This window comes from Apus apus, chromosome 1 (assembly GCF_020740795.1).
Source record: "Apus apus isolate bApuApu2 chromosome 1, bApuApu2.pri.cur, whole genome shotgun sequence".
NCBI lineage: Eukaryota > Metazoa > Chordata > Aves > Apodiformes > Apodidae > Apus > Apus apus.
This window is the reverse complement of record NC_067282.1, coordinates 122366114-122387587: the sequence shown is the minus strand read 5'-3', so window position 1 is coordinate 122387587 and position 21474 is coordinate 122366114. Positions and strand designations below refer to the sequence as shown.

Here is a 21474-nt window from a genome sequence, read left to right as displayed (position 1 = left end):
TTATCTGATTCAGATAACTGTCAATTTCCATGAATAAGACGGTAAATAGCAAGACTTTTCTTACTGTCAGTCATCTCCAATTATATATATATATATAATTGTGCATTATATATAAACACACCTATGTGAGGACAGGAATATAACTGAGGAAAGGGCTGCTATTCAATGCAAAGGAGAACAATCTCTGTTCTAGGTGGGTGGATAGAAGGGATTTCTTGATGGTTTGTATTTCTAATTGTCAAGCATTTTCAGTAATTAATTCCTTCTTCTGCAAACTTTGCCATGAACATTTCTAGAATATTAACAGCAAGGGTAATCATTGAGGAGTAAACTACTCTATGGCCACTTCAAAGTCCGAGTTTTAGATTTTGAACACTCTAGTCCCTGTTTGAGTTACAAAACACAACATAAATAAATAGGTTGGTTGCATCCTGAGCACCTAATCCTGGTCTGGTGCCAGCATAGTGCATCAGACACAGGCCCTTTAAAAATCTAGTATGGGAACATTTTTTATTCTGCTAAGGTCTTGACAGTGAGGTTTTTTCATGTGGACATTATGCTTTTCTAATCACTTAACCATGGAGCCGAGTAAAGGGGAATTTCTGAGTTTGGTTGCTGACCTGGTTTGATTCACAGCTTCTCAGCTGTCAGGGGAAACACTCTACTTCTTAAACTTCTCTCAGGTAAAACTCTTAATTTGCCATGCTGAAAGAAGATGATGATATGTGGGGAAGTTGTGTTCCAATACAGTGACCCTGAAGGCCTCAAATGTACCATTTCTGCTTTTTTTAAAAAAGTGATTTTATTTTTTATTATTTATCAAGTTTGATTTTTCCCTTTTTTTTCCCTTTTTTTTTCAGAACACCTAATTTAAATTAAATGCTGCAAAGCAGCACTTTAGTTTGAAGCTTACAGTAATTCAATTTATAGAAATTTCAGTTTGTTTTTTAAAAACTGATCTTTTAAATTAACCCAAATAATGCAGCTCTTTGCAGATGAAATTGTGATTTTGTCTCATACATAATGAGCCACTTGTATCTTTTTAATACTTCTTGTGTATGGTCTGTTGGGTTGACAAATATGTACTGGTTTTGTGTTGGAGAGAGACAGCTTTCATCCAAGTACTAAAAAAGAAGGTGCCTTATTATGTAACCTTCTCTTTGAGCATGTAATTAATATACTTACACAGGTGACTCTTATTTGGAGTTTTATTTCCTAACAGCGATTGTTTGCTGAAACGGCTTGATACAAGTTCAGGCTGAATTTTTTTCAGGAGAGGCACTGTAGGTAGGAAAGTTTGGTGGACAGTGCTTGCTAAACTCTTAAGCTAGACTGTCAGACCCAAAACTATATGTAGCAGCTGCTAGTTCTTATGTTATCTTATTTTCTGTAACTTCACCTAAGAAATCTGAGAGTAGGATGGTGTGCTGGTTTGGGTTGGCAGGATTTCTGGTAGTGGGGGAAGGGCCCCAAGTGTGGCTCCTATAAGAGCTCGAGAAGCTTCACCTGCGCCAAACCCAGCCAAGGAGCCATTAGAGGGACAAGAGATGCACCTCTGCCATTAACATACGAAAGAGCTGAGATAACACCTGAGCAGAGAATGACTTAAGGGAGAAGAGCTGAGCTGGAGAGGGGGAGCAGGTGCTGGTGGTTGGTGAGGAAGAAGGGACAGAAGGTGCCCAAGCAGAAGTTTCCCTGCAGCCCATGGCGAGATGGCAGCTGTCCCCCTGCACTCATGGAGGAACGTGGTGGAACATTCCCTGAAGGCGCCAGGAGGGGGGAACTTGGCCACTGGGCTTGGATGTTGTGGCCAGAGGATTTGCTGCCAGTGGACTCTGATTGCCCAGCTGTGGAAGACCCCGGGGTCAGGGGAGGTGGCTGTTCCCGAAGCAGCCCCTGACTCTGTGGGAAGCCCAGGCTGGAGCAGCTCCGGACCTCGTGGGAAGGACTCATGAAGGAGAGGTTGCTGGAGGAGTCTCTGCCATGGGAGGGACCCCGTGGGGAAGCAGGGCAGGACTGTGAGGAATCCTTCTTCCTGAGGAGGAAGGAGCAGCAGGAACCACCAGCCTGTGAAGTGACTCTAAACCCCATCCCCTGTCCCCCTGTGCCGCTGGGGGGAAGGAGGGAGAGAAACTGGGAACAAAAGGGATTTGGGCCCGGGAGGAAGGTGGGGTGGGGTAACATATGCAAGCCCTGCTCTCTCTGTGTCTGTGTCCTGTGTGTGTGTGTGATTAGTGTGAGGCTAAATTGTTATTTTTCCTCAAGCAGAGTTTGTTTTGCCTGGGACCTTAATCGGTGAAGAACCCTCCTTGTCCTTTGTCTCGACCCAGGAGCTTCTAGTTGGGCTTTTTCCTCCCCATCCCAGAGTGTGTGTGGAGGGGGAGCTGACTGAGCGGCCATGGGGCTGGTTCTGTGTTGTTCTGTTGGGCCCAAACCAGACAGGTGGGAGTACAGACTTTCGGGACACCTTGGATTGGAAGTTAGGTCAAGAGTCGTGAAAAGTCTGAGATATTAACACAAGGCAATTCCTTTATTTTGTCTCCTTCTTTCTGCAGTTTGCTAGACTGTGCTGGTTCTTCTAACGTGTGTATGTGCATATGGAAGTTCTGAGCAAGTATTTTTAAATTGGTCAAATGTACAGTGCCACACTCACTATTTTTAGGTTGTGGCTTAAACAAATTTTTCTGTCATCTTTACAGAAGGAAAACTTTTTTTCCTCACTGATACCTTCATAGAATCATAGATCAGAAGCATAGAATCATTTAGACTGGAAACGAACTTAAGGGTCATATGTCCAAGAGTAAAGTCTTAAAGGATTTTAATGGGATTCAAACTCTATAAAGCAGGACTACACAAATCCTATAGTTGGCCTGCATAGATATTTGTAATCAGGGCATTGTTCTAGCTGTTTCTGTGTTTTGTTGCTGTCCAGGCATACCTGACCTAGCTTTAGACTAATTCTGTGTTTACCTGGCCTCTCAAGTGAGCTTTGCTCGCAGTGTTGAACTCCCAACTCCTGCAGTTAGGCATCTTTTGAACTGTCTGAAGTTTGTAGCCTCATTGCACTGTCTTTGCAATGTGATAATCACAAGGCTGAATGGAATATAAACACTTTGTTTCAAAGCCATGCAAATAAGATCCGATGGGGTGTATTTACCTAAATATTGGCACGACCTTAGTTGTGTTTGCAGATACTTTGATTGGCTTGCTAGATCCCCTCCTGAAATCAGCACACCTGAAGATGAAATAGTTGTGATAAGCGGCTAGCTAACTGTACTAGCAATGTGCAGCAGCATAACACTGCAGTTATTTGGGCATGATTGTATTGCCTTTTAGGGATAGTTAACTACCATATATTAAAGAGTATTTCAGATCACTTTGATAAGGTTGGTACATTTGTTGACAACCTTAAATTGCTCTCCTGCATGTGATATACACATGGTTCTGCCAGTAAGTTTTCTAAGTCTCTGACATCTTTTTAGAATTTTGGGCTGGTGCCATCAAAATGGTACTGGAGCTGAGTACTCCTTTGTAATCTTAGCGCCAACATGTAGTGAGGTATTAGCTCTTCTGTTGTTCAATCAACAAGACTGTGAGAACTTTCTTAGTGCAAGAGAAGGGGCTCCATCTGCATCTCAGCAATTCCATGCATGGCTTAAATCAGCCCATGAACTGTATTCACAAGTACATGGAATAAAAAACATGATCAGCCTTGAAATAATTGCTAATGTAACTATTTGTGTCTTCCACAAAACTCAGTTTATTTTGAAGATTCATAGAAGGTGAGTTCTTTCTAATAAAACATGGTAACTTCAAGATTCAGTTATTTTCTTCTTTGATAAAGTGTTTTGGATAAAGTAATCTTAAAATTTTTGCCTCATTGTGGTTGGTATTTTGAATTGAAATCCTATGGTAACAAATCCAAAATCTATACCTGATAGTTCTCCGAGTTTTATCTATTTATATCAGTGAGAGACCATGTGCAACAGGAACTGTACTGTTAATGTCTTTTCTTTCAAAACCTGAACATGTATTTACCACACAGTTGTACTGCAGTTGTGTTTTCTGCCTCTGCCTAGGAAAACTAAATAGCATTATAGAGATCTTTCAGGCTTTTTTGTTGTAGCAGTGTAATAATAGCTTAGCTGTTTGGGATTTTAATTTATTTATTTATTTTTAATTTGAATTTTGCTGGGAATGTCTGAGGCTAGATGCTGATATAATTTGATATAGGCAATGGTTCCTGCTTAGTTTTGTTCTGTTTCAAGATTAGACCTTCAGTGTGAGTGAGATCAAATTCTCTTTAGTATTAACAAACAGTGCTTATTTTTATTTGTGCTGGAAGAGAGTTTGGCCCAGCACATTCAGTAAAATTACCATCTCAAAATCTGTTTATATACTTAACTGCAATGATTAAACAAAAATCAATTCCACGCACGGTGTGCTGGTCCTGAACTTTGTCCCCAGTCCTGACAAGATTCAATTGTATGCCAATTTGCATCACTAAGTCTAGTCCCATTAACGTTCACCTGAACTCCTTCATGTTGAACTTCTAGCTAAATATGTGCATAAGCCCTAAAAAGATTAGAGCCCTTTATTCCATGTATGCTGTCTTGCTGTAGTTCCCCACTATTACCAATTTCTGTGTAATGACATTTATTACTGCATTTTCAGGCAAGTCTCATTACCAGGAGCTGCTAGACTCCTATTTAGTTATTAGCTGGGTACAATTAGAGTTGCATTAATCAGTTTTGCTTGTTCAGCTGAGTTCAGATTTTCTTTTCCTGAAGGGAAGATGTAAGTTTATAAGCCAGTACTTCAGACAATTTGAAACCGTGGATGTTCTGACCATATGTAGCCAAAGAAAGGGTGTGGTGCTTAATGAATTAGCATGGATGTCTTCTTTAACCACTGTCTGTACCCACTTTAATGTCTGTTTTTTTCAACATTAGATCTAGTCTTCTTAATGGTGTGTTCATAATGAAGTCTTACATAACAAGCCCTCCTCCCTATTCTTTTTTAACTACCTAGTTTTTCAGGTATTTAAAACTCCTTGGCATCTTAATTTTAGTCTGAAATTTGGAGGATACAGACAAAAGTTATTCATCTTTACACGTGAAGATTCCTGTCTGCAGCTTTGTGCTAGATGGCTTCTTTAGCTTTAGTCAAATTAACTGTTACCCACCTGAGAGAAGCTTCCCACAGAACCATAGTATTTTATTGTTCCTCACTTCTCTGCTCAATAGCTAGCCCAAATAAAAGCTTCTAGTTTGGAGCAGCCGATGTACCTGCATTTCCTCATTCTAGGGGGTTTGGGGATTGGTGCAAAAAAATCACTAGTATAGTTCCCAAACTTCAGTGGTTTGAATTGCTCTCTGGAGATTTGTGAAGACCATGGAGAGTGTAAGATGCCTCTATGGGAAAGGGAGATGTCTAACAGAAGTTGTCCTACTAGGGACAAGTTTGCATCAATTCTGAATATGTAGCTTAGAATAGGATTTGTACTCCATTTTGGGTCAGCTAACCCCAGAGCACCGATTCAGATTTCTGTTTAGAGGTCAGTGTATAACCTGTGGGGTCAGAAGAGGAGGAAAGTAATTAAAAATACCTGTCTTTCGGTGTAAGTGTGACATTATTTTAGAATTATGCTATGTGACCAGTAAAAGTTATCTGAATAGTAGTGTCCAGCAGGTGCACTGACAGCAAAGATGCTAAAAGGAAGATAAATTCTAGTGGACTCAGCTAAAGAAGAACAGAGCTTGTCCTGGCCTGTTAAATCCTGGAAGTCTGAAAACATGGAGGATCTCATGAGAAACTTGCATTGACTAAACCAAACCACAAACCTTGGGACTAATGAGTGCAAAGATAGCAAGGGCTGAAAGGAATAAGTCTCAGCTGAAAGGAGAACAGTTGCTGAAGTTTAGCTAAATGGATTTCATAGTGATTTTACTCCAAGTCAGGATGATTTCAGGGCTGATGAGGTGAGAAAATCTGAAAAGGTTTTTTTGATGTGGCACAAACATGCTGAAGGACCTGCGTGTTGAGGCAATGGGAACAAGTGATATGTTGCATTATTTCTAGTTTCACATCAGTTATCTTAGGTTTTGACTTTGAGCCACTGTGCTTAGCACTGAAAGTTTCTTTAAGAAATTGCTGCTGAGATAAATGGGGGTCATAATGGTAAAGTGGTACAGGCTGTAATTTATTGAAAATTTTGTTGGGTAGGAGGAAAAGAACCTTGTCTTTCTGAAAAAAACAATCCATCTTTCTCAGTAGTTCTACCTGAAAAGTAGACCTTATAGTTACTGGGGAAGAAAATATTTAAAGTAATTGCATATGCTTGCTGCAAAATAATGTATATATTTTTTTTTCTCCACAGTAAAACCAACAGTTATTGATGTTGACATTTATGTCAACAGCATTGGTCCTGTATCATCAATAAATATGGTAAGTCACCTGTTAACAAAGATTTTTATCTGGACTGTTGGTCTTAGCATCAATACTAGCTTTTGAAAAAGGCAATAAATATCACTGGGATAAGTTGTTTTGATTGCTGATTTAGTTCTATTTTCAGCTATAGCTCTGCTTTTCAAATTACTCTTGTGTGTGTCTTCAAGAGAAGAACAAACCTACAAGCAGTATTATACTGTGTGTTTTCTACCACAAAATGCTGGTAGACCTTGAATGATAAAGCAGCCACCCTAGGAAAAAAGAAGTATGAAGCAAAGCTATTGTTAAGAAAATTATTCAATTCATGTTTCAAGAGTCAATTGAATATACAGAGCTTCCTAGTGTGGAGTTAATGAGAGTCATCACATATTATCAGTATATTTATTTGAAATACATAATCTCTTCAGTGGTTACTTTTCTTTCACTGAGTTATCAAAAATCTTTAGCCCTAAAAAATGATTTTGAAGAAGTTATACATAGCTGTTCTCCTTGTGTAAAGGCAGGAGAAACAGAAAAATCTGTGTGATACTGTGACAGTAGTGAACCTTACAAAACATAACAGTTGGTCAGTTGTTGTGGTCTTGTTAACTCCAGGACATTGCTCAGTTCTGCAGCAAGGCATTCAGATTTAGAAAGCCAGCTGGATGTTTATGTAGCTGTGGAGGTATGGATTACTGTGGCTGCTTGTGCAATTTCAAGGTTGAATTCAGCAGAGTATTTATCTTCTAATACAACTTGGAAATGGATGACCTGTTAATATCTTAATTTCCTTGAAGCTCTTATAATAACCTCTTCAAAGTAATGATTTGTTCACAATTACATTCAAAGGCTGCTGTGTACACTGGTCATAGAAGAATCTAATAACTACAGTGCATATATGTTTTACATGTTTTGAACAAAAGCTCCTGAATTTGAAAGGTGGTGATTTAGCCTGATTGTTTGGTTTTACCTGTGTGGAGGAGAGAATGTAAATTATTGCAGTGTGTCAAATACTGGGTGATCAGAGACTCCTATGCCCCCTGGCAATGGGAAATCTGGCAAGTAAAGACAGAACAAATAATGTGCTGGGAATAATTTATCCAAAGGGTGTGAAGTGTATTGGTCATATTTCATGTCAAGTACTGAATGTCAAGCAATTGGAGTACCTGCTCCATTCTTGAACTAATAAATAGCTCATTGTCTTGCCCTTTCCTGACTGTGTATCAAAATCACTTGTCCAGGGAATGATTTATCAAAAGATCTATTATTCTTGTTGTCCTCTGGCTTGCATTATCATATACTCTAGAATTGAGTACTCCATTGAAAAGCAATGGGGACAATGGTGATGGTGCTTACTTTTCAAAGACTTTTTGCTCTTTGCCCCTTTCAGTTACCTTGTAAGTAGACTTTTGAGGTACTGGAAATGTATGTGGAATAATAATTAATAAAACATTTGATTTGGAACAATTCAGGTAGGAAGAATGAAAAGGTAATAATAGAAGGAACCAGTGGTTCTTGGAAGATTATTATGGTGTAGTCAAAATATGACTAGTTTACTTATGCATTAAAAAGGGGAGACCTCACTGCCCTCTACAACTACCCGAAAGGACGTTGCAAAGAGGTGGGCACTGGTTTCTTCTCAAAAGTAGCTGGTGATAGAACAAGAGGGAGTGGCCTCAAGCTGCATCAGGGAGGTTTAGACTAGAAGAACTTTTTCACTGAAAGGCTTGTCAGACATGGGAACAGGCTGCCCAGGGAGTTGGTTGAGTCACCATCCCTGGATGTGTTTAGAAGTCGTCTGGATGTGGCACTTGGGAATACAGCTTAGTGCTGGACTTAGTAGAGCAGGTTTAATGGTTGGACTCGATGATCTTAAAGGTCTTTTCCAACCCAAGTGATTCTGTGATTTGTCTTGATGGTATCTTGTGGCACCAAGACAGAAAAATGCACCAAGATTATCAGTTTTAAAAATGCATACTGTATCTCTTTGATAGTAGATGGTCTTGTTTAGGAGAGTTAATTGGTGTATGGCATGGAGAGAATTCTTGGTTACAGCTGAAAAAAACAATGTTAAATCTGTAAGGACAGAATGATAAATAAAACAATGATAAAACATAACATCTAGGTACCTGAAGTTCTAAGGACCCAAGTCTGCTTAAAGCTATATTTAAATTTTTAATAGAAATGGACCTTGTTTCAGATATGCTTGTGGACAGTATATCCCACTGAAACTGAATCTGAACTAGCTAAGCACTTTCAAGTTTTACTTCTGTTCTCAAATCTAATTATAAATACAGGAGAATAACATTAGGCATTCAAATGTATCAAAACTTTTTCCAAAAGCTCCCTTTCTGCTTTGTTAGTTTGGAAGTTGTCCAAACTTACCGAAGAGAGTAGAAACAAGCCTCCAGTCTCAAATTTATAATGAAGATGGGAAACAACCCTACAAAGCTATGATTGGTGCTGTATGATAACTTGTCTCTGCAGTGGCAGAACTGACTGAGGAGCACTGACTGACTGACTTCCAATTTCTGTTACTTCCAACTATTTGCTTACAGTATATGGTAGCTCTGTGGTGTTTTACTGGAAAAAAACACCTAAATAAAAATTTAAACACTTTCTGGAATTAAAACCAATAATGTTAGAAATTTATCTAGTTTTATGTAAGCAGTTTTCAATTAGCCTGTGAACTACTGGAGCATGGGTGCACAAACACCTGAATAGAAACAGTAGCTGAAAATTACCTGTGGCAGAGGAAGAGGAAGGTACTGTTTTCAGTCTGACTTGCTCAGTCATATAGCTGAACCCTCAAAGGGAGAGGAATGTGTGTGAAAATTGTATACAGAATTAAGACTAGTATTCTGGGAAGAAAAGAGTGTTCTTGTAAGAATTTACATCTGCTGTATTTCTCAGCAGAACAGGAATTTTTAGCTTTTCACCTCTAAATTATTATTACAAGTTAAGGAATTCTGTCAGGCAACTCATCAAGATGGTAGTTGATTGAGCAAAAATAAAGATGATTACATTGATTTCCATCTCTTACATTTCAAGTGTGAGATCATCAACATGTATTAGGAGGACTTCCCTGCTGTGTTCTTCCAAACTTAGCCCTTATAGCTCTATCACTTTTTTCTTATTCTGCAGCACTTCTGAGTGAAAATCATGTGGAACTTCTCTGGGGATCAAACTCTGCACATGTATTTTCTTATGAGTTTTCATCAGCACTTTTCATCCTGTGGGTGAAACCTAGGAAGTAAAATAATTTTCTTCAAGTCATCTATTCAGTGGTGTTCAGTTGAATGTTCAAGCCAATTTTGTAGGGCAAAGCTTTTCAGATGTCAGTAATTTTGCTGTAATTATGATTAGACTTGAGTATGAATATTAATATCTTACTGTTTCTTTAACAGTCAGGAAAAAGACAGTCGATACCAGACACCTACCTACAGCAAAGATAACCTCAAGTGAATTGTATGTGAATACTTGTGGTCTTGAGGAAAAATAAATCCTCTTAGACTGAGGCTGGAAGTGTCCCGAGTGGAAGAAATGTTAGGGATGGCTTCAGAAAGGGTTACAGTCAAGGGAAAGGTAATACCCTCTGTGACAAAGATGGCATGATCCACAGGCGTATACATCTGCCCCTGCATTCCAGACTGTTTGAAGAAGGTTTATGGCACTTCCCCTAAAGGTCTCACCAGTGATTAATTTAATAGTTACTTTAAAAAAATATCTATTTAGAACCTTAAAATTTCCAGGAAAAATGGGAGTGACTGTGAGAAGGTAATGTAGGTATTATTCCATTAGAGGCTCATCATTATTACATCTGTATGATAACTATAGAAAACTGTGTTCTGGATAGACAGTGGTGAGTCTTCCTTTGTCTGTGATGTGGAAGATTTCTTTGGGGCATGGTCTAAAAAAAGCTGATGTTAAGTAGCAAGAAATAGGAATTGTGTAAAAATAGAGAAGTAAAAGCAGGCTGAATAACGAACTGTGTGATAGTAGGAAGAAGTCTCAAATGGCAGTGGCTTTGAAAACGAAAGTAGTTTCAGTGTTTTGGGCTATGGCATGATGTTATGAAATGATACCGGACAAGAGTATTTAGAGACTTAAAACTCAGGGATGTTTGAATGCCCATTCAAAAACATTGGGTGTATTTTTAGCAGATAAAAGCCATCTATTGTGTAAGTATGCTTGTCCTCTATAAAAAAAAAACAACAGGATGTGTTCTTGAACTGATTTAAAAGCAGTGTAAACTGGTTGTATTAAAAGTGAAGGGCCCATGGATGTTCCGAGACAAATTAAGTCTAGCTGTATGCGTGTTATAAGTAAGTTACAGAAATATGCAACTTGTCATTTCATGTAACAATGTCATTTGAGACCCTGACTTGTAGGGTGCAATAATTAGATCTATTGCAATATATAATGTCACTGGATTTTTTGTATTTAAAAAAAATGTTATATCTGTAATCACAGAATCACAGAATCCTAGGGGTTGGAAGGGACCTCGAAAGATCATCTAGTCCAACCCCCCCGCCAGAGCAGGGTCACCTAGAGCACATCACACAGGAAGGCGTCCAGGCGGGTTTTGAATGTCTCCAGAGAAGGAGACTCCACAACCTCTCTGGGCAGCCTGTTCCAGTGCTCTGTCACTCTCACAGTAAAAAAATTTTTTCTGATATTCACCTTAAACCTCCTATGCTCCAATTTGTATCCATTACTCCTTATCCTATCACTGGTCATCACTGAAAAAAGCTTAACTCCATCTTCTTGACATTCACCCTTTACGTATTTGTAAACATTGATGAGGTCACCCCTCAGTCTCCTTTTCTCCAAACTAAAGAGACCCAGCTCCCTCAACCTTTTCTCATAAGGGAGATGTTCCACTCCCTTAATCATCTTAGTAGCTCTGCGCTGGACTCTTTCAAGCACTTCCCTGTCCTTCTTGAACTGAGGGGCCCAGAACTGGACACAACACTCCAGATGCGGCCTCACCAATGCAGAATAGAGGGGGAGGAGAACCTCTCTTGACCGACTAACCACCCCCTTTCTAATGCACCCCAGGATGCCGTTGGCCTTCTTGGCCACAAGGGCACATTGCTGGCTCATGGTCATCCTCCTGTCTACCAGGACCCCCAGGTCTCTTTCACCTACACTACTCTCCAGCAGGTCAGCCCCCAACCTATACTGGGACATCGTGTTGTTCTTCCCCAAATGCAAAACTCTACACTTCCCCTTGTTGAACTTCATCATGTTTCTCCCCACCCAACTCTCCAGCCTGTCTAAGTCTCTCTGAATGGCAGCACAGCCTTCTGGTGTGTCAGCCACTCCTCCCAGCTTGGTGTCATCAGCAAACTTGCTGAGGGTACATTCTATACCCTCATCCAGGTCGTTGATGAAGATGTTGAACAACACCGGTCTCAGTACCGACCCCTGAGGGACTCCACTAGTCACACACCTCCAACCAGATTCTGCCCCATTGACTACAACTCTCTGACTCCTTCCCATCAACCAGTTCCTAATCCACCTCACTACCTGATCACCAAACCCATACCTGATCAACTTACCTACAAGGATGCTGTGGGAGACTGTGTCAAATGCCTTACTGAAATCAAGATAAACCACATCTACCGCTCTACCATCATCTATCCACCTAGTAATTTCCTCATAGAAGGCTATGAGGTTAGTCAAACATGATTTACCCTTGATAAAACCATGCTGACTGCTCTTGATGACCCCCATGTCCTTGATATGCCTAGAGATAGAGACAAGAATAAGTTGTTCCATCACCTTTCCAGGGATGGAGGTGAGGCTGACCGGTCTATAGTTACCCGGGTCCTCCTTCTTGCCCTTCTTGTAGACTGGAGTAATCATAATGAACATGCTTCCACTTCTGTTAGGGATCTTCTAAGGGAGTTTTGAAAATGTGAAAATTCATCTGTGATCTTGGTTTTATTTTGTCCTTATACTTTATGTTGTAAAACAGGGGTATGAATAATGTATCACTCAAATGTCTTATAATACTGTCTTTATTTTTTTTTTTAACACTTCCTATTCAAAATGGTGCCCAGAAAGCATTTGCTTCTGCATTAAAATCCATGCTCCAATTTTTGCCAACAATGCAGTTCTTTTTGACAATGACAAAGGTTTATCAGTTGCTTGATAAATCTCAATGGGGCTTACTCTAGCCTGGTTTTCTACAGATAATCAGTACTGTTTATAAAATAATCAGCCTTGTTTGTAAAACAACAGGAAAAGGAGATTATGTCAGTATGCAAAGTGGGAATCAGATGTAACTGATAGGAAGAAATAATGCTCTAGAAATAGTTTTGTGAGACAGAAATGTCGACACACTGAGATTACATAGATGATTACATCTCAATAGTATCAAAGTCTGTGTGTTTGTGTGCACACACATGTAGTCTTAACTGAGTAGCTACAGGAACCTAAAGCTGCAACACAAGTTGCTGGTGAAGGAAGAATTGTGTTACCAATTGGAATCTCATTTTAATGCAGCTGTACGGAAAGTATGTTGAAGAGTTAATGTGGGAATCAAGCTTATAAACTGTACTTGTCTGTTCATGAAACTATTACTTGGCTATCTACTGGCTATATGCTCATCTCTTAGTTCTTATGTAATGTGTAAAGATAATTAATAGAGTGTTTCTTTTGTGTGTTTCATCACTTCATTCTTTTGTGTCCACCCTTTAGGCTATGTCATATGTCTTTTTCCCTTTTGTTCAGTTAAGTGTTGTAGAATAAAAGCAACATTTACTCTTTTTTTGCCCCTTAATGTATTGATAGACTTATTTGAACTTCAGTTTCAAAGTCCCCACATGCTCATTTTGCTTCTCCACTAGACATGATAGGTATTTAAAAGAATAATCTTGTTGTGGAGACTTGTCTAAAATACTGTTCAGAGCTTATAATAAATTATGAATTTATTGCATATTTTTAGTCTCTGTTTACTTGATAGTCAAAACTAATATTGGAGCATCTGCAGTTATGGAAACATTTACCTGGTGAAGCTTTCCATAATAAGGCAAAGCTAATTTAAATCCAGATTTCATCTGTTTGTTGCCCCACTGTGTAGCGCCTAATATTTCCTTTACAGTCTGCTTCTGAAAGATAATGTTGTACACTATTTGAGAACAAACATGATATCCTGTTGTTAATTTTTTATTTGGAGTGCTTTTTTTCAAACTGTATCTGACTGTTTTATCTAATTTATTTGTAAAGCAATTATGTAGGAAAGTGGTTTCTGTTATTTTTGACAGGTGAGTTTTCCAGTAGGTGAGTTCAGATAATCTCTAAAATAATGGCATACCTGAAGATATTTTTATTTTTCCCTACAGATTTTGCAAGCTTCTTTTTTGCTCTGTCACCTAAAAGAATACTCAAGTCTCAGCTTAAATTTTAGTTTGTGTGTCTGCTCATTTATGGGGACTAAGATACTAATCATGAATTTAAACATTTTGCTAGATTATGAGCAAATTACTATTTTTGTTTATAGAGCATATTTTTATACTGTCATTAAGTTTGGGTAACTCATGATTTAAAAAGTATGAATTATAGGAAACTTTTAAGCTGCTTCTATCAAAATCACCTCACATACAGACTTGTTGCTTCAAGCTCCGGCAGTGAGTGCCTCGTTGTGAAAATGTTTCAATAAGCTGAAACTCGAGTCTATTTATGGTTTCTGTTCCACCATTGAGCTTTTGAGAGGCTAATATAATCTCAAAAATGAAACAGACTGGAAAGGAGGAAACTGGAGGGAAAAAAATTAGCATGGATTTATTTTTTTTTTTCACGTATCACCTTGACAACTTCTACTTGTGGTCTCCTCTAGAGCTCCACTTTGTGTAACTAAAATATGACCTAGCTGATAGATATTTGGATAAAGGCCTTAGGCTGCCTTTTTTTGAGGTGTAATGGGATGGACTAGCATCATGTTAATTTTTCTGTAATGAAGCCTGTGTACTGTGGTGTGTAGCAGCAAAATACTTATTGCTATAATTTAGTATGTTGTCAGGAAAACCAGTTTGCTTCTTGGAGGGATGATAGTTTCTGTCACAAGTCTTTGGTAATGGACTGATCTTCTGTCTGGTGGTCTGTTTTATCAGAGTCCAACCACATTGTCAAAGATGGATGACTTAGCCTTAGTGTTGTCTCAAAAGATGTATAACAAATGAGCAGTTTAATTGCAGGAGAAAGAAATGTCTGATCTGCTCAGTAGTGGGCTTGCAGAACAATCAGAGAACAGGTGGACTGAATCTTTTTCATAGCCTAACAGTGCTACAGTGTCTACCTCATAGAGTGAATGAATTGTCCTTTGGACAAAATATGGAAAGAAACTACTTTCCAGTGTGATGCCAGTTCTTATGCCCGAATTCTTCCACTTCAATAACCTAGTTCTTGGGCCTGAAGATCAGAGACTTCAGAGTAAGTGTTATGCATTGTTACAGTTTCTTTAGAAAGTAACAATTGCCTTCCTTGTCTATCCAATGCTACATAGCTTCACTTTATTGCCAATATTTGGGAAAGTTAATTTAGAAAAGCTATGGCTAAATTGCTGCAAAGTGTACTCAATTACTTTAGTGTAAATTAAGGGTCTCTTTGCCTCAATCAATTTAGTTTTTGAGTGGTCAAGCATTTATCAACTTTGTTTTAGAGCTTGAATTTTCCACAATTGCTCCATGAAAGAGTAATTACTTTTGTGTCTATCAGTTTATTAGATTCCTGCATGGCTTAGGAAGTCTGGCCTTCCTTAGCTCTTTCAGCGATGGATTTACCCAAGAAGAAAATGAATGTTGCTGATTGGATCTGTAAATAATAGAGCAGTCTTAATGTCAATTATTTGTAAAATTTCATAGTATGAAGTTTTGGGAAGGCAGACCCAGGCATCACAGAATCTAGGGTGATTCCAGTGGCATTATAAATATGCCTGTAGTTAGAAAGGAACATCTGAATACAACATGACTCCATATAACCCCTACTTGGGTCACAGAAGAAGTTTTCATGTTTCTGTAAGGTTTTTTAGTTGGTAAAAAATGAGTACTATTCATCAGTGTCATTTGAATATCAGAACAATACCCTTTGTTTTTCACACCATTCTTACAATGAATAAAACCTACATACCTTATTTTTTTTTCCACATGAGAGCTTGTCAGCAGTCTAATTGAACATAATTTCCTTTATTGTCTCATTGGTGAAAAATGTTTAGTGTATTGTATTTAATTTCCTTTCAAGCTTTTTCAGTGAGCGTGGTGTCCCTTGACTCTTAAGTATTCTCAGACATGCTTTTTCTGGTAGATACAAGGTATTTCTGCTGGGTGACTACACAGAAGTGAAGAATAAAATACATATTTTTTTTTTTCTGCAATTAAAAATCTACAGACTGCAGGGATGTATCTGTATCCCACAACCTCCATGCTTTTGTTAACAGGATACACTTTTCTCCTTTTAAATCTCTCTAGTCTCTATTTATTTTCTTGATCTGGAAAAGGGACATTTATGTGGGGAAAAAGAGATATTCTAGTTTTTTTTGTATGTTTTCATAGGCTTCTTCCTCAAAAGTCTCTCCACCTCTGTCTTCTTGAATATCTGATCTGCTTTCTGTTACACTTGTAAGATACACATCTTTCTGCTACATACTGTGTTGGACAAGCTGTTTTCTGCCCTAAAAACCACTATCTCCTCCAGAAACTTGTCTCTTTTACTACTTCCACAAGTGACATTTGCAGCCTTGAATGCTGAAGAAATTTAATGAAAGAAAGATATTTTTGTAACCATTATTAACTTTTTGCATACTGCAAAGAAGCAGAGAATTTTGACCATAGAGTTTTGGATGATCTTTAGTTAAACACCTTAGGTTTTACAGTGAAATTGAGTCACTCCATTAAAAATTGCAACAAACATTTTACTGAGTATTTTTTTTTTTAAATGTTAAAGATAAGGAAACTATTCAGGGTTCAAAGAGATTAAATTCTTAAGGTGGTTGTGAGACTCTTAAACCAAAGAAACTGCTACCTTCCTTTCTGTCTGTTTTGTGTGGTTGGAGCTTATTTGGGAAACTGCCTTCCTTGGGAGGCGTGGGAGCTGGGATGACTTATTTCTTTCTCTGACTTCCATTTGGCATATTTTGCAAGGAGAACTGAATTTTCCACAGTGCTTAAAGAAACTTATTCATGGGAGGTATTAAGCCTAGGTGTTGTAATTTTCAAACATATGACTTGACAAATTGAGGGCCATGTTCACAAAGGTATGAAGGTGTCAAGCTCTTTCTTACGGTGCCTAACTTACCTGAAGTTTCAACAGTTGATAAACACCTATGTCAGTCTGAGCATCACTGATATTTTCCTTGCATAGATCATGAATATGTGATTTAGGTGGGGCTTAGAAATTTTTAAGAAATCTGTGTATTTCTTAGTACTTTCTGTAAGTAATCTTCCATAGGAATTCTGGACTTAAAAAAATACATTATAATAATAGAGTTCTTGTACTTGTGATTTACAATTCTTTAAAAAAAGCAAAGGTTGAAGAAAGAAATTTAGTCCAGTTGTTATAAAGAATATCTGGAAAAAATGGACAAACTCTTGGTTATGCAGACACTTAATAATGTTTGACACAGACACAGTGGTGTTACACAGTCATGTAACCATGTTCCTGTGAAGACAGTATGGGAGAAATAGAACAAATATGATGCATTACACTGTAACAGAGGAGTAAACACAACACTAATTGGCTACTGTTTTGAAAAAATCCTGTAAGACTGACATGCTGTTTCAGATCTCTTGGTCTTTATCCTCAAAAGATATCACTAAAACCTTCAAGAGAAGCCTGCAAACTGAATTTCATAATTGTGTTGAATGTGGAAAAGCAGAGGCTTAATAGTGGTATTGGTTTTATGTCTCTGTACAACTTTTGCTCCTGGTAGCTTCTGCAAGTGTTAACTACTCGTCACCTGTCCTGTCTGTTGCACTTTTTCCTGATTCATTGTACATACTAACCTTTATCTCAATTGTCCTTTGATTAATGTAACTTATTTTTACCCAGAACATACTTACCTCAATGGACTTGAAGTCTGCAATGTCTCTCTCACATCAGAAAAAAAAGATTTTTGTGTTTCTTTTCAAGCTGTACTGTTTACCCAATAAGAATAAATTACCTCTGCTTTCAGACCTTGCATTTCAAAATCAATCTTGGAAACAGTAGCTAGTGGACTCAAGGGATAGTGCGCTCTGGCTGATACTTCATGTTTGGCAAAGTGTGTGTGGTAAGTGCGAGAAGAAATAACTGCCATCTGCTTACACACACTCCATACATCAGGCTCTGATAGTTGTGTGCTTTCAAATGGCTTTTCAGGTTGATATTTCCCTGAGGTGTATTTATTGCAGAGTGCACAGTATGCTTTTTTTCATTACCTGGAAGGCCTGTAGATTTAGGCTGAATTACAAAGCAATCAAAATTGTGAACTGTAGAAAGGTATGACCTTATTCTTTCGATTTATAGAGCGTATTATATCGTAATAAAACACCTTTTTGTCTAATAATGTCAGTTACTTAATTTTACTGCTTTTAGTAATTGAAGAATTGAGATCACCAAGCTGTTTGCTGGTCTTCCCTGCTACGAATCAAAATGAGAAATTTCATCCTATATTACTGATCTTCCTCAGTCTTCATTTCTCTGGGAGAAATTGTCACTTCATCACATGATCAATAAACATCTGGCCATCTTTAAGGCAATGCAGTTTCAGTTTTCCTAAATTGGGCTTCATGCATTATGCAAACATTACTTCATTAGACACTGAGATGAGCTATCAAGCTGTATTGTTTGGTCAGAATAATGTAGACTTGCCTCTCCTCTAGAAGCTGGTTTAAAATCAGACTAACAATTTTAGATAAACTCAGTTCATGCAATCATTCTTGCTTGTGATTCAACTAAAGCATACATAGGGATCTAGGTAAATACAGTCAATGATTTTGTCTGCTCCTGACTTATGTGTGAAACAGCATAACCAATAAAAAGAGCTAAATTAGTATCTCAGGAACTGAATGGAACCATGCCAAGCATAAATGGGAGCCATGTTCTCCTAAAATATTTCACACTGAGAGGCTAATAATAAGATCCAAAGTAACCCAAAGCTCATTTTGCTAGTAGAAAGTATTGGATCCTCACTGTCTTCTGTCTTTTCTTCCAATTTGTACTATTGTGGAGAGTGCAAAGTGAAACACCAGTAAATTGGGGAATTCCTTCTGTGCTTGTGGGAGCTGAATAAACAGGTGCTGTGTACAGCAGTGAAGAATCCATCTGGTGCCTAAGTATTGTGCTCTGAATTCCACAGGTGGTCTATGTGCTCACCTGGCATAAATGACTGACTTGATCAACATAAATTGAAATGAGCTGATATAAGCTTGTCCATAGGCTGCTGCTTTCATATTTCTTTTTTCCTAAGTACTTTTCAGTGGTTTTCAGATTAAATACTAGGTATTAGGAGGGTTATGGGGTTGTTTGGGATTTTTTGCATAATACTGTAATCTATTGTATCATTCTTCTGTACAGTGTATTAAAAAAAAACCTGCAAGTTTGTTTGTGCTCACCTGAAAGCTGCCAAGTTTATCTTCATTATTTTCCCTGCAGCGTGTTAGCTAACTCTCTGGTGTCTGAAACTGTATTTATGTAAATATGACTGAGCATTTCTTTGCCATCTGAGTGGTAGTGTAAGACTGGTATAAAGAAAGGTGAAGTGAAAAGAAATGTAGGGAGCCTTAAAAAGATAAATTCGGACCTGTATTTTGGGACCTGCATAACTGGACCAGCACACAAAGCTTTTGACAGATTGTGGCAAAGAAATGCAAGTAAGCAGATTAAAAGAATTACTTAGGAGCTTCTTTTGGATTTCCAAAGTCTGTCTATGTGGTATCATGTGAATTTCTAGCTAATGGGAATGATAGCTGATGTGCTGAATGGCCAACTTGTGCCTGTTCTTTGGTTTAGGCCAGATTTAGGCATTCAACTTCTGCTGACATAGCAGTGTTTAGGTCTGTGGCTTCCTTCAAAATACCTCACCAGAAAAGCCATCAGCTAGAATATGGAGTAAAAGCATTTTGCTCATAAAGCCCATGTTTGCTCATGGTGCTTGGAGAATCAGCATCTGGGTACAGCTCTTGAGTGCAGAAGTGCCAGTGCTGACAGTTGCATTTGCTGGCATTGTGTGAGTAAAACTGTATCAACAAGTTGAGAAGCTAAGCTTATTTAGTAGGAAAAACATAAACATAATATACTTCTTACACAGAATACATCAGCCCTTGCTGATATATCTTAGCCTGTACATATCTATAGGCTATGATTACAGATTAGCATTTCTCAAATGTTAAGCCCTCCGTAGGTCTAGTGTTACAAGGGTCTTTGTAAAGCTCTTTGAATAAAATGACAAACCAGCATTCAAAAACTTAATTAAATAAAAATGAGGGACATACCAAAAGTCTGTCAGCTTCTAAATAACTGACCTGATTTAAGATGAGTATCACATGGAAGCTGAAGTCAGGAACTGGGTTTGAAAATGTTCTTTTTGTGTCTTGATTATTTTTGTGTCTGATTAAGCTTTACAGAGCTCAGCTTTCATTTTCATTAAGAATCTGAAACCCTTCAATGAGTTAAATCTCCAGTTGTTTGAGTGTTTTCCGGGATGAGATGCAGGACTCATCACCAGTGAGTGTTTTAGGGAGACAGTGGGAAAATCTTGAGGTTGAAGCAGCAGAATGCTACACCAGAAGAACTTCTACCAAAGAAAATTTGGCAAGATGAGGGACAAGATGTTTATAGCAAACTTATCAGAATGACTATTAGCTGGATGTTCTTTGCTTTAAGAACCTACTTTGTTACTTTGTGGTCTGATATGTAGTAGTGCAATAGGTACTGAGCTGATGAGTGTTGAATATAAATCCTATTGCATTATGTATTACCTAAGAGAAAATACTCTGAAAAAAACCCCAAGAAAACATTTTTTTTTTGAGCACCTAAAAGTTCTGTGAACTTTTGTTTTAATCTCTGCCTCTGAGACTGAAAGTATGATGAGACTTTTCTGAAACTTCTTTTCTAAGCAAAAAGCTAGGCAGATGAGTGAGTATTAGCTCACTGAATATATATTTCTTGGCAGGTGTTAAGACTAACTGGATGGAAAGGACCTGAATTAAATTCTGGAGTTTCCTAATATTTTTTTTTTTACTGTAAACTGGCATCAGCTGCAACTTCATGGGCTCTTCCAAAAGAACTAGAAATTAGGGGCTTCCAGTTGGCATTGCTTCCATACACAGCTGAGGGATGTTCTGTCTTGTCCTCATTTTACTATCTTCTGTCTGCAGTGATGCATGATTTGGAAAAGCTTAATATCCTGTTTCTGTTCAAAGAAAGTGTGTTGATTTCTTTAATAGGTGAGTCCTGGGTTTCTTGGATGGCCAGTGAAAGTAGCTTTGAGACTTAAAAGCCATATTTCACTGGTACCATATCAAGTGCAACTGTAGTTCCATCATTGATGAAACGCTTGAATTCACATTAGTTTTACCACATAGCTTTTTTTAAAAAAAATCTGTGTAGAGGAGGCTTTGGAAATGTCAAGGGATCTCACTTTCTGGTGAAAGTTCTGTTTGTTTAATATAGAATCCACATACACATTATTCGACAGAAAGTTTCTGAAGGACGAATTGCCTGCGTGTTTTTTGACTGTATCTGTTTCAGGACTAGTTTAAAACAAACAAATGAATTGGACAAACTAGAGTTACCTGAAGCACACTTGAACACTACTGTGGTCAACAGGAGATGAACCTGCAAGAAGTGTAGCAGCCTGCTTTTGGGCAGAAAGGCAGCTGGATCCTGGGCGTGGGTTGATGAGAAGAGACAGATTGCTTTTTTGTTGTTTTTTAAATAAACTGTAAATTGGCATTTATAATTTTAAACCTGTGAGTTTCCAGTAACCTTTAAAAGGATTTCTTAAACTTGAAGTAGAAATGCAGTAAATGAAGAAATAATTAAAGACCTTTCAGCTGAAAC

The 21474-nt window shown here is 38.1% G+C and overlaps 1 protein-coding gene across 3 annotated transcripts in view; it reads left to right on the top strand.

Annotated features, from left to right (window-relative positions):
- GABRG3 (gamma-aminobutyric acid type A receptor subunit gamma3) overlaps positions 1 to 21474 on the top strand; it is a 317950-nt gene that overhangs the window by 10781 nt on the left and 285695 nt on the right. For all 3 annotated transcript variants that reach the window (XM_051608626.1, XM_051608625.1, XM_051608627.1), the window contains exon 3: positions 6380 to 6447. In XM_051608626.1, the coding sequence (XP_051464586.1) occupies positions 6380 to 6447 (68 nt within the window). The remainder of the gene's footprint in view (positions 1 to 6379; positions 6448 to 21474) is intronic.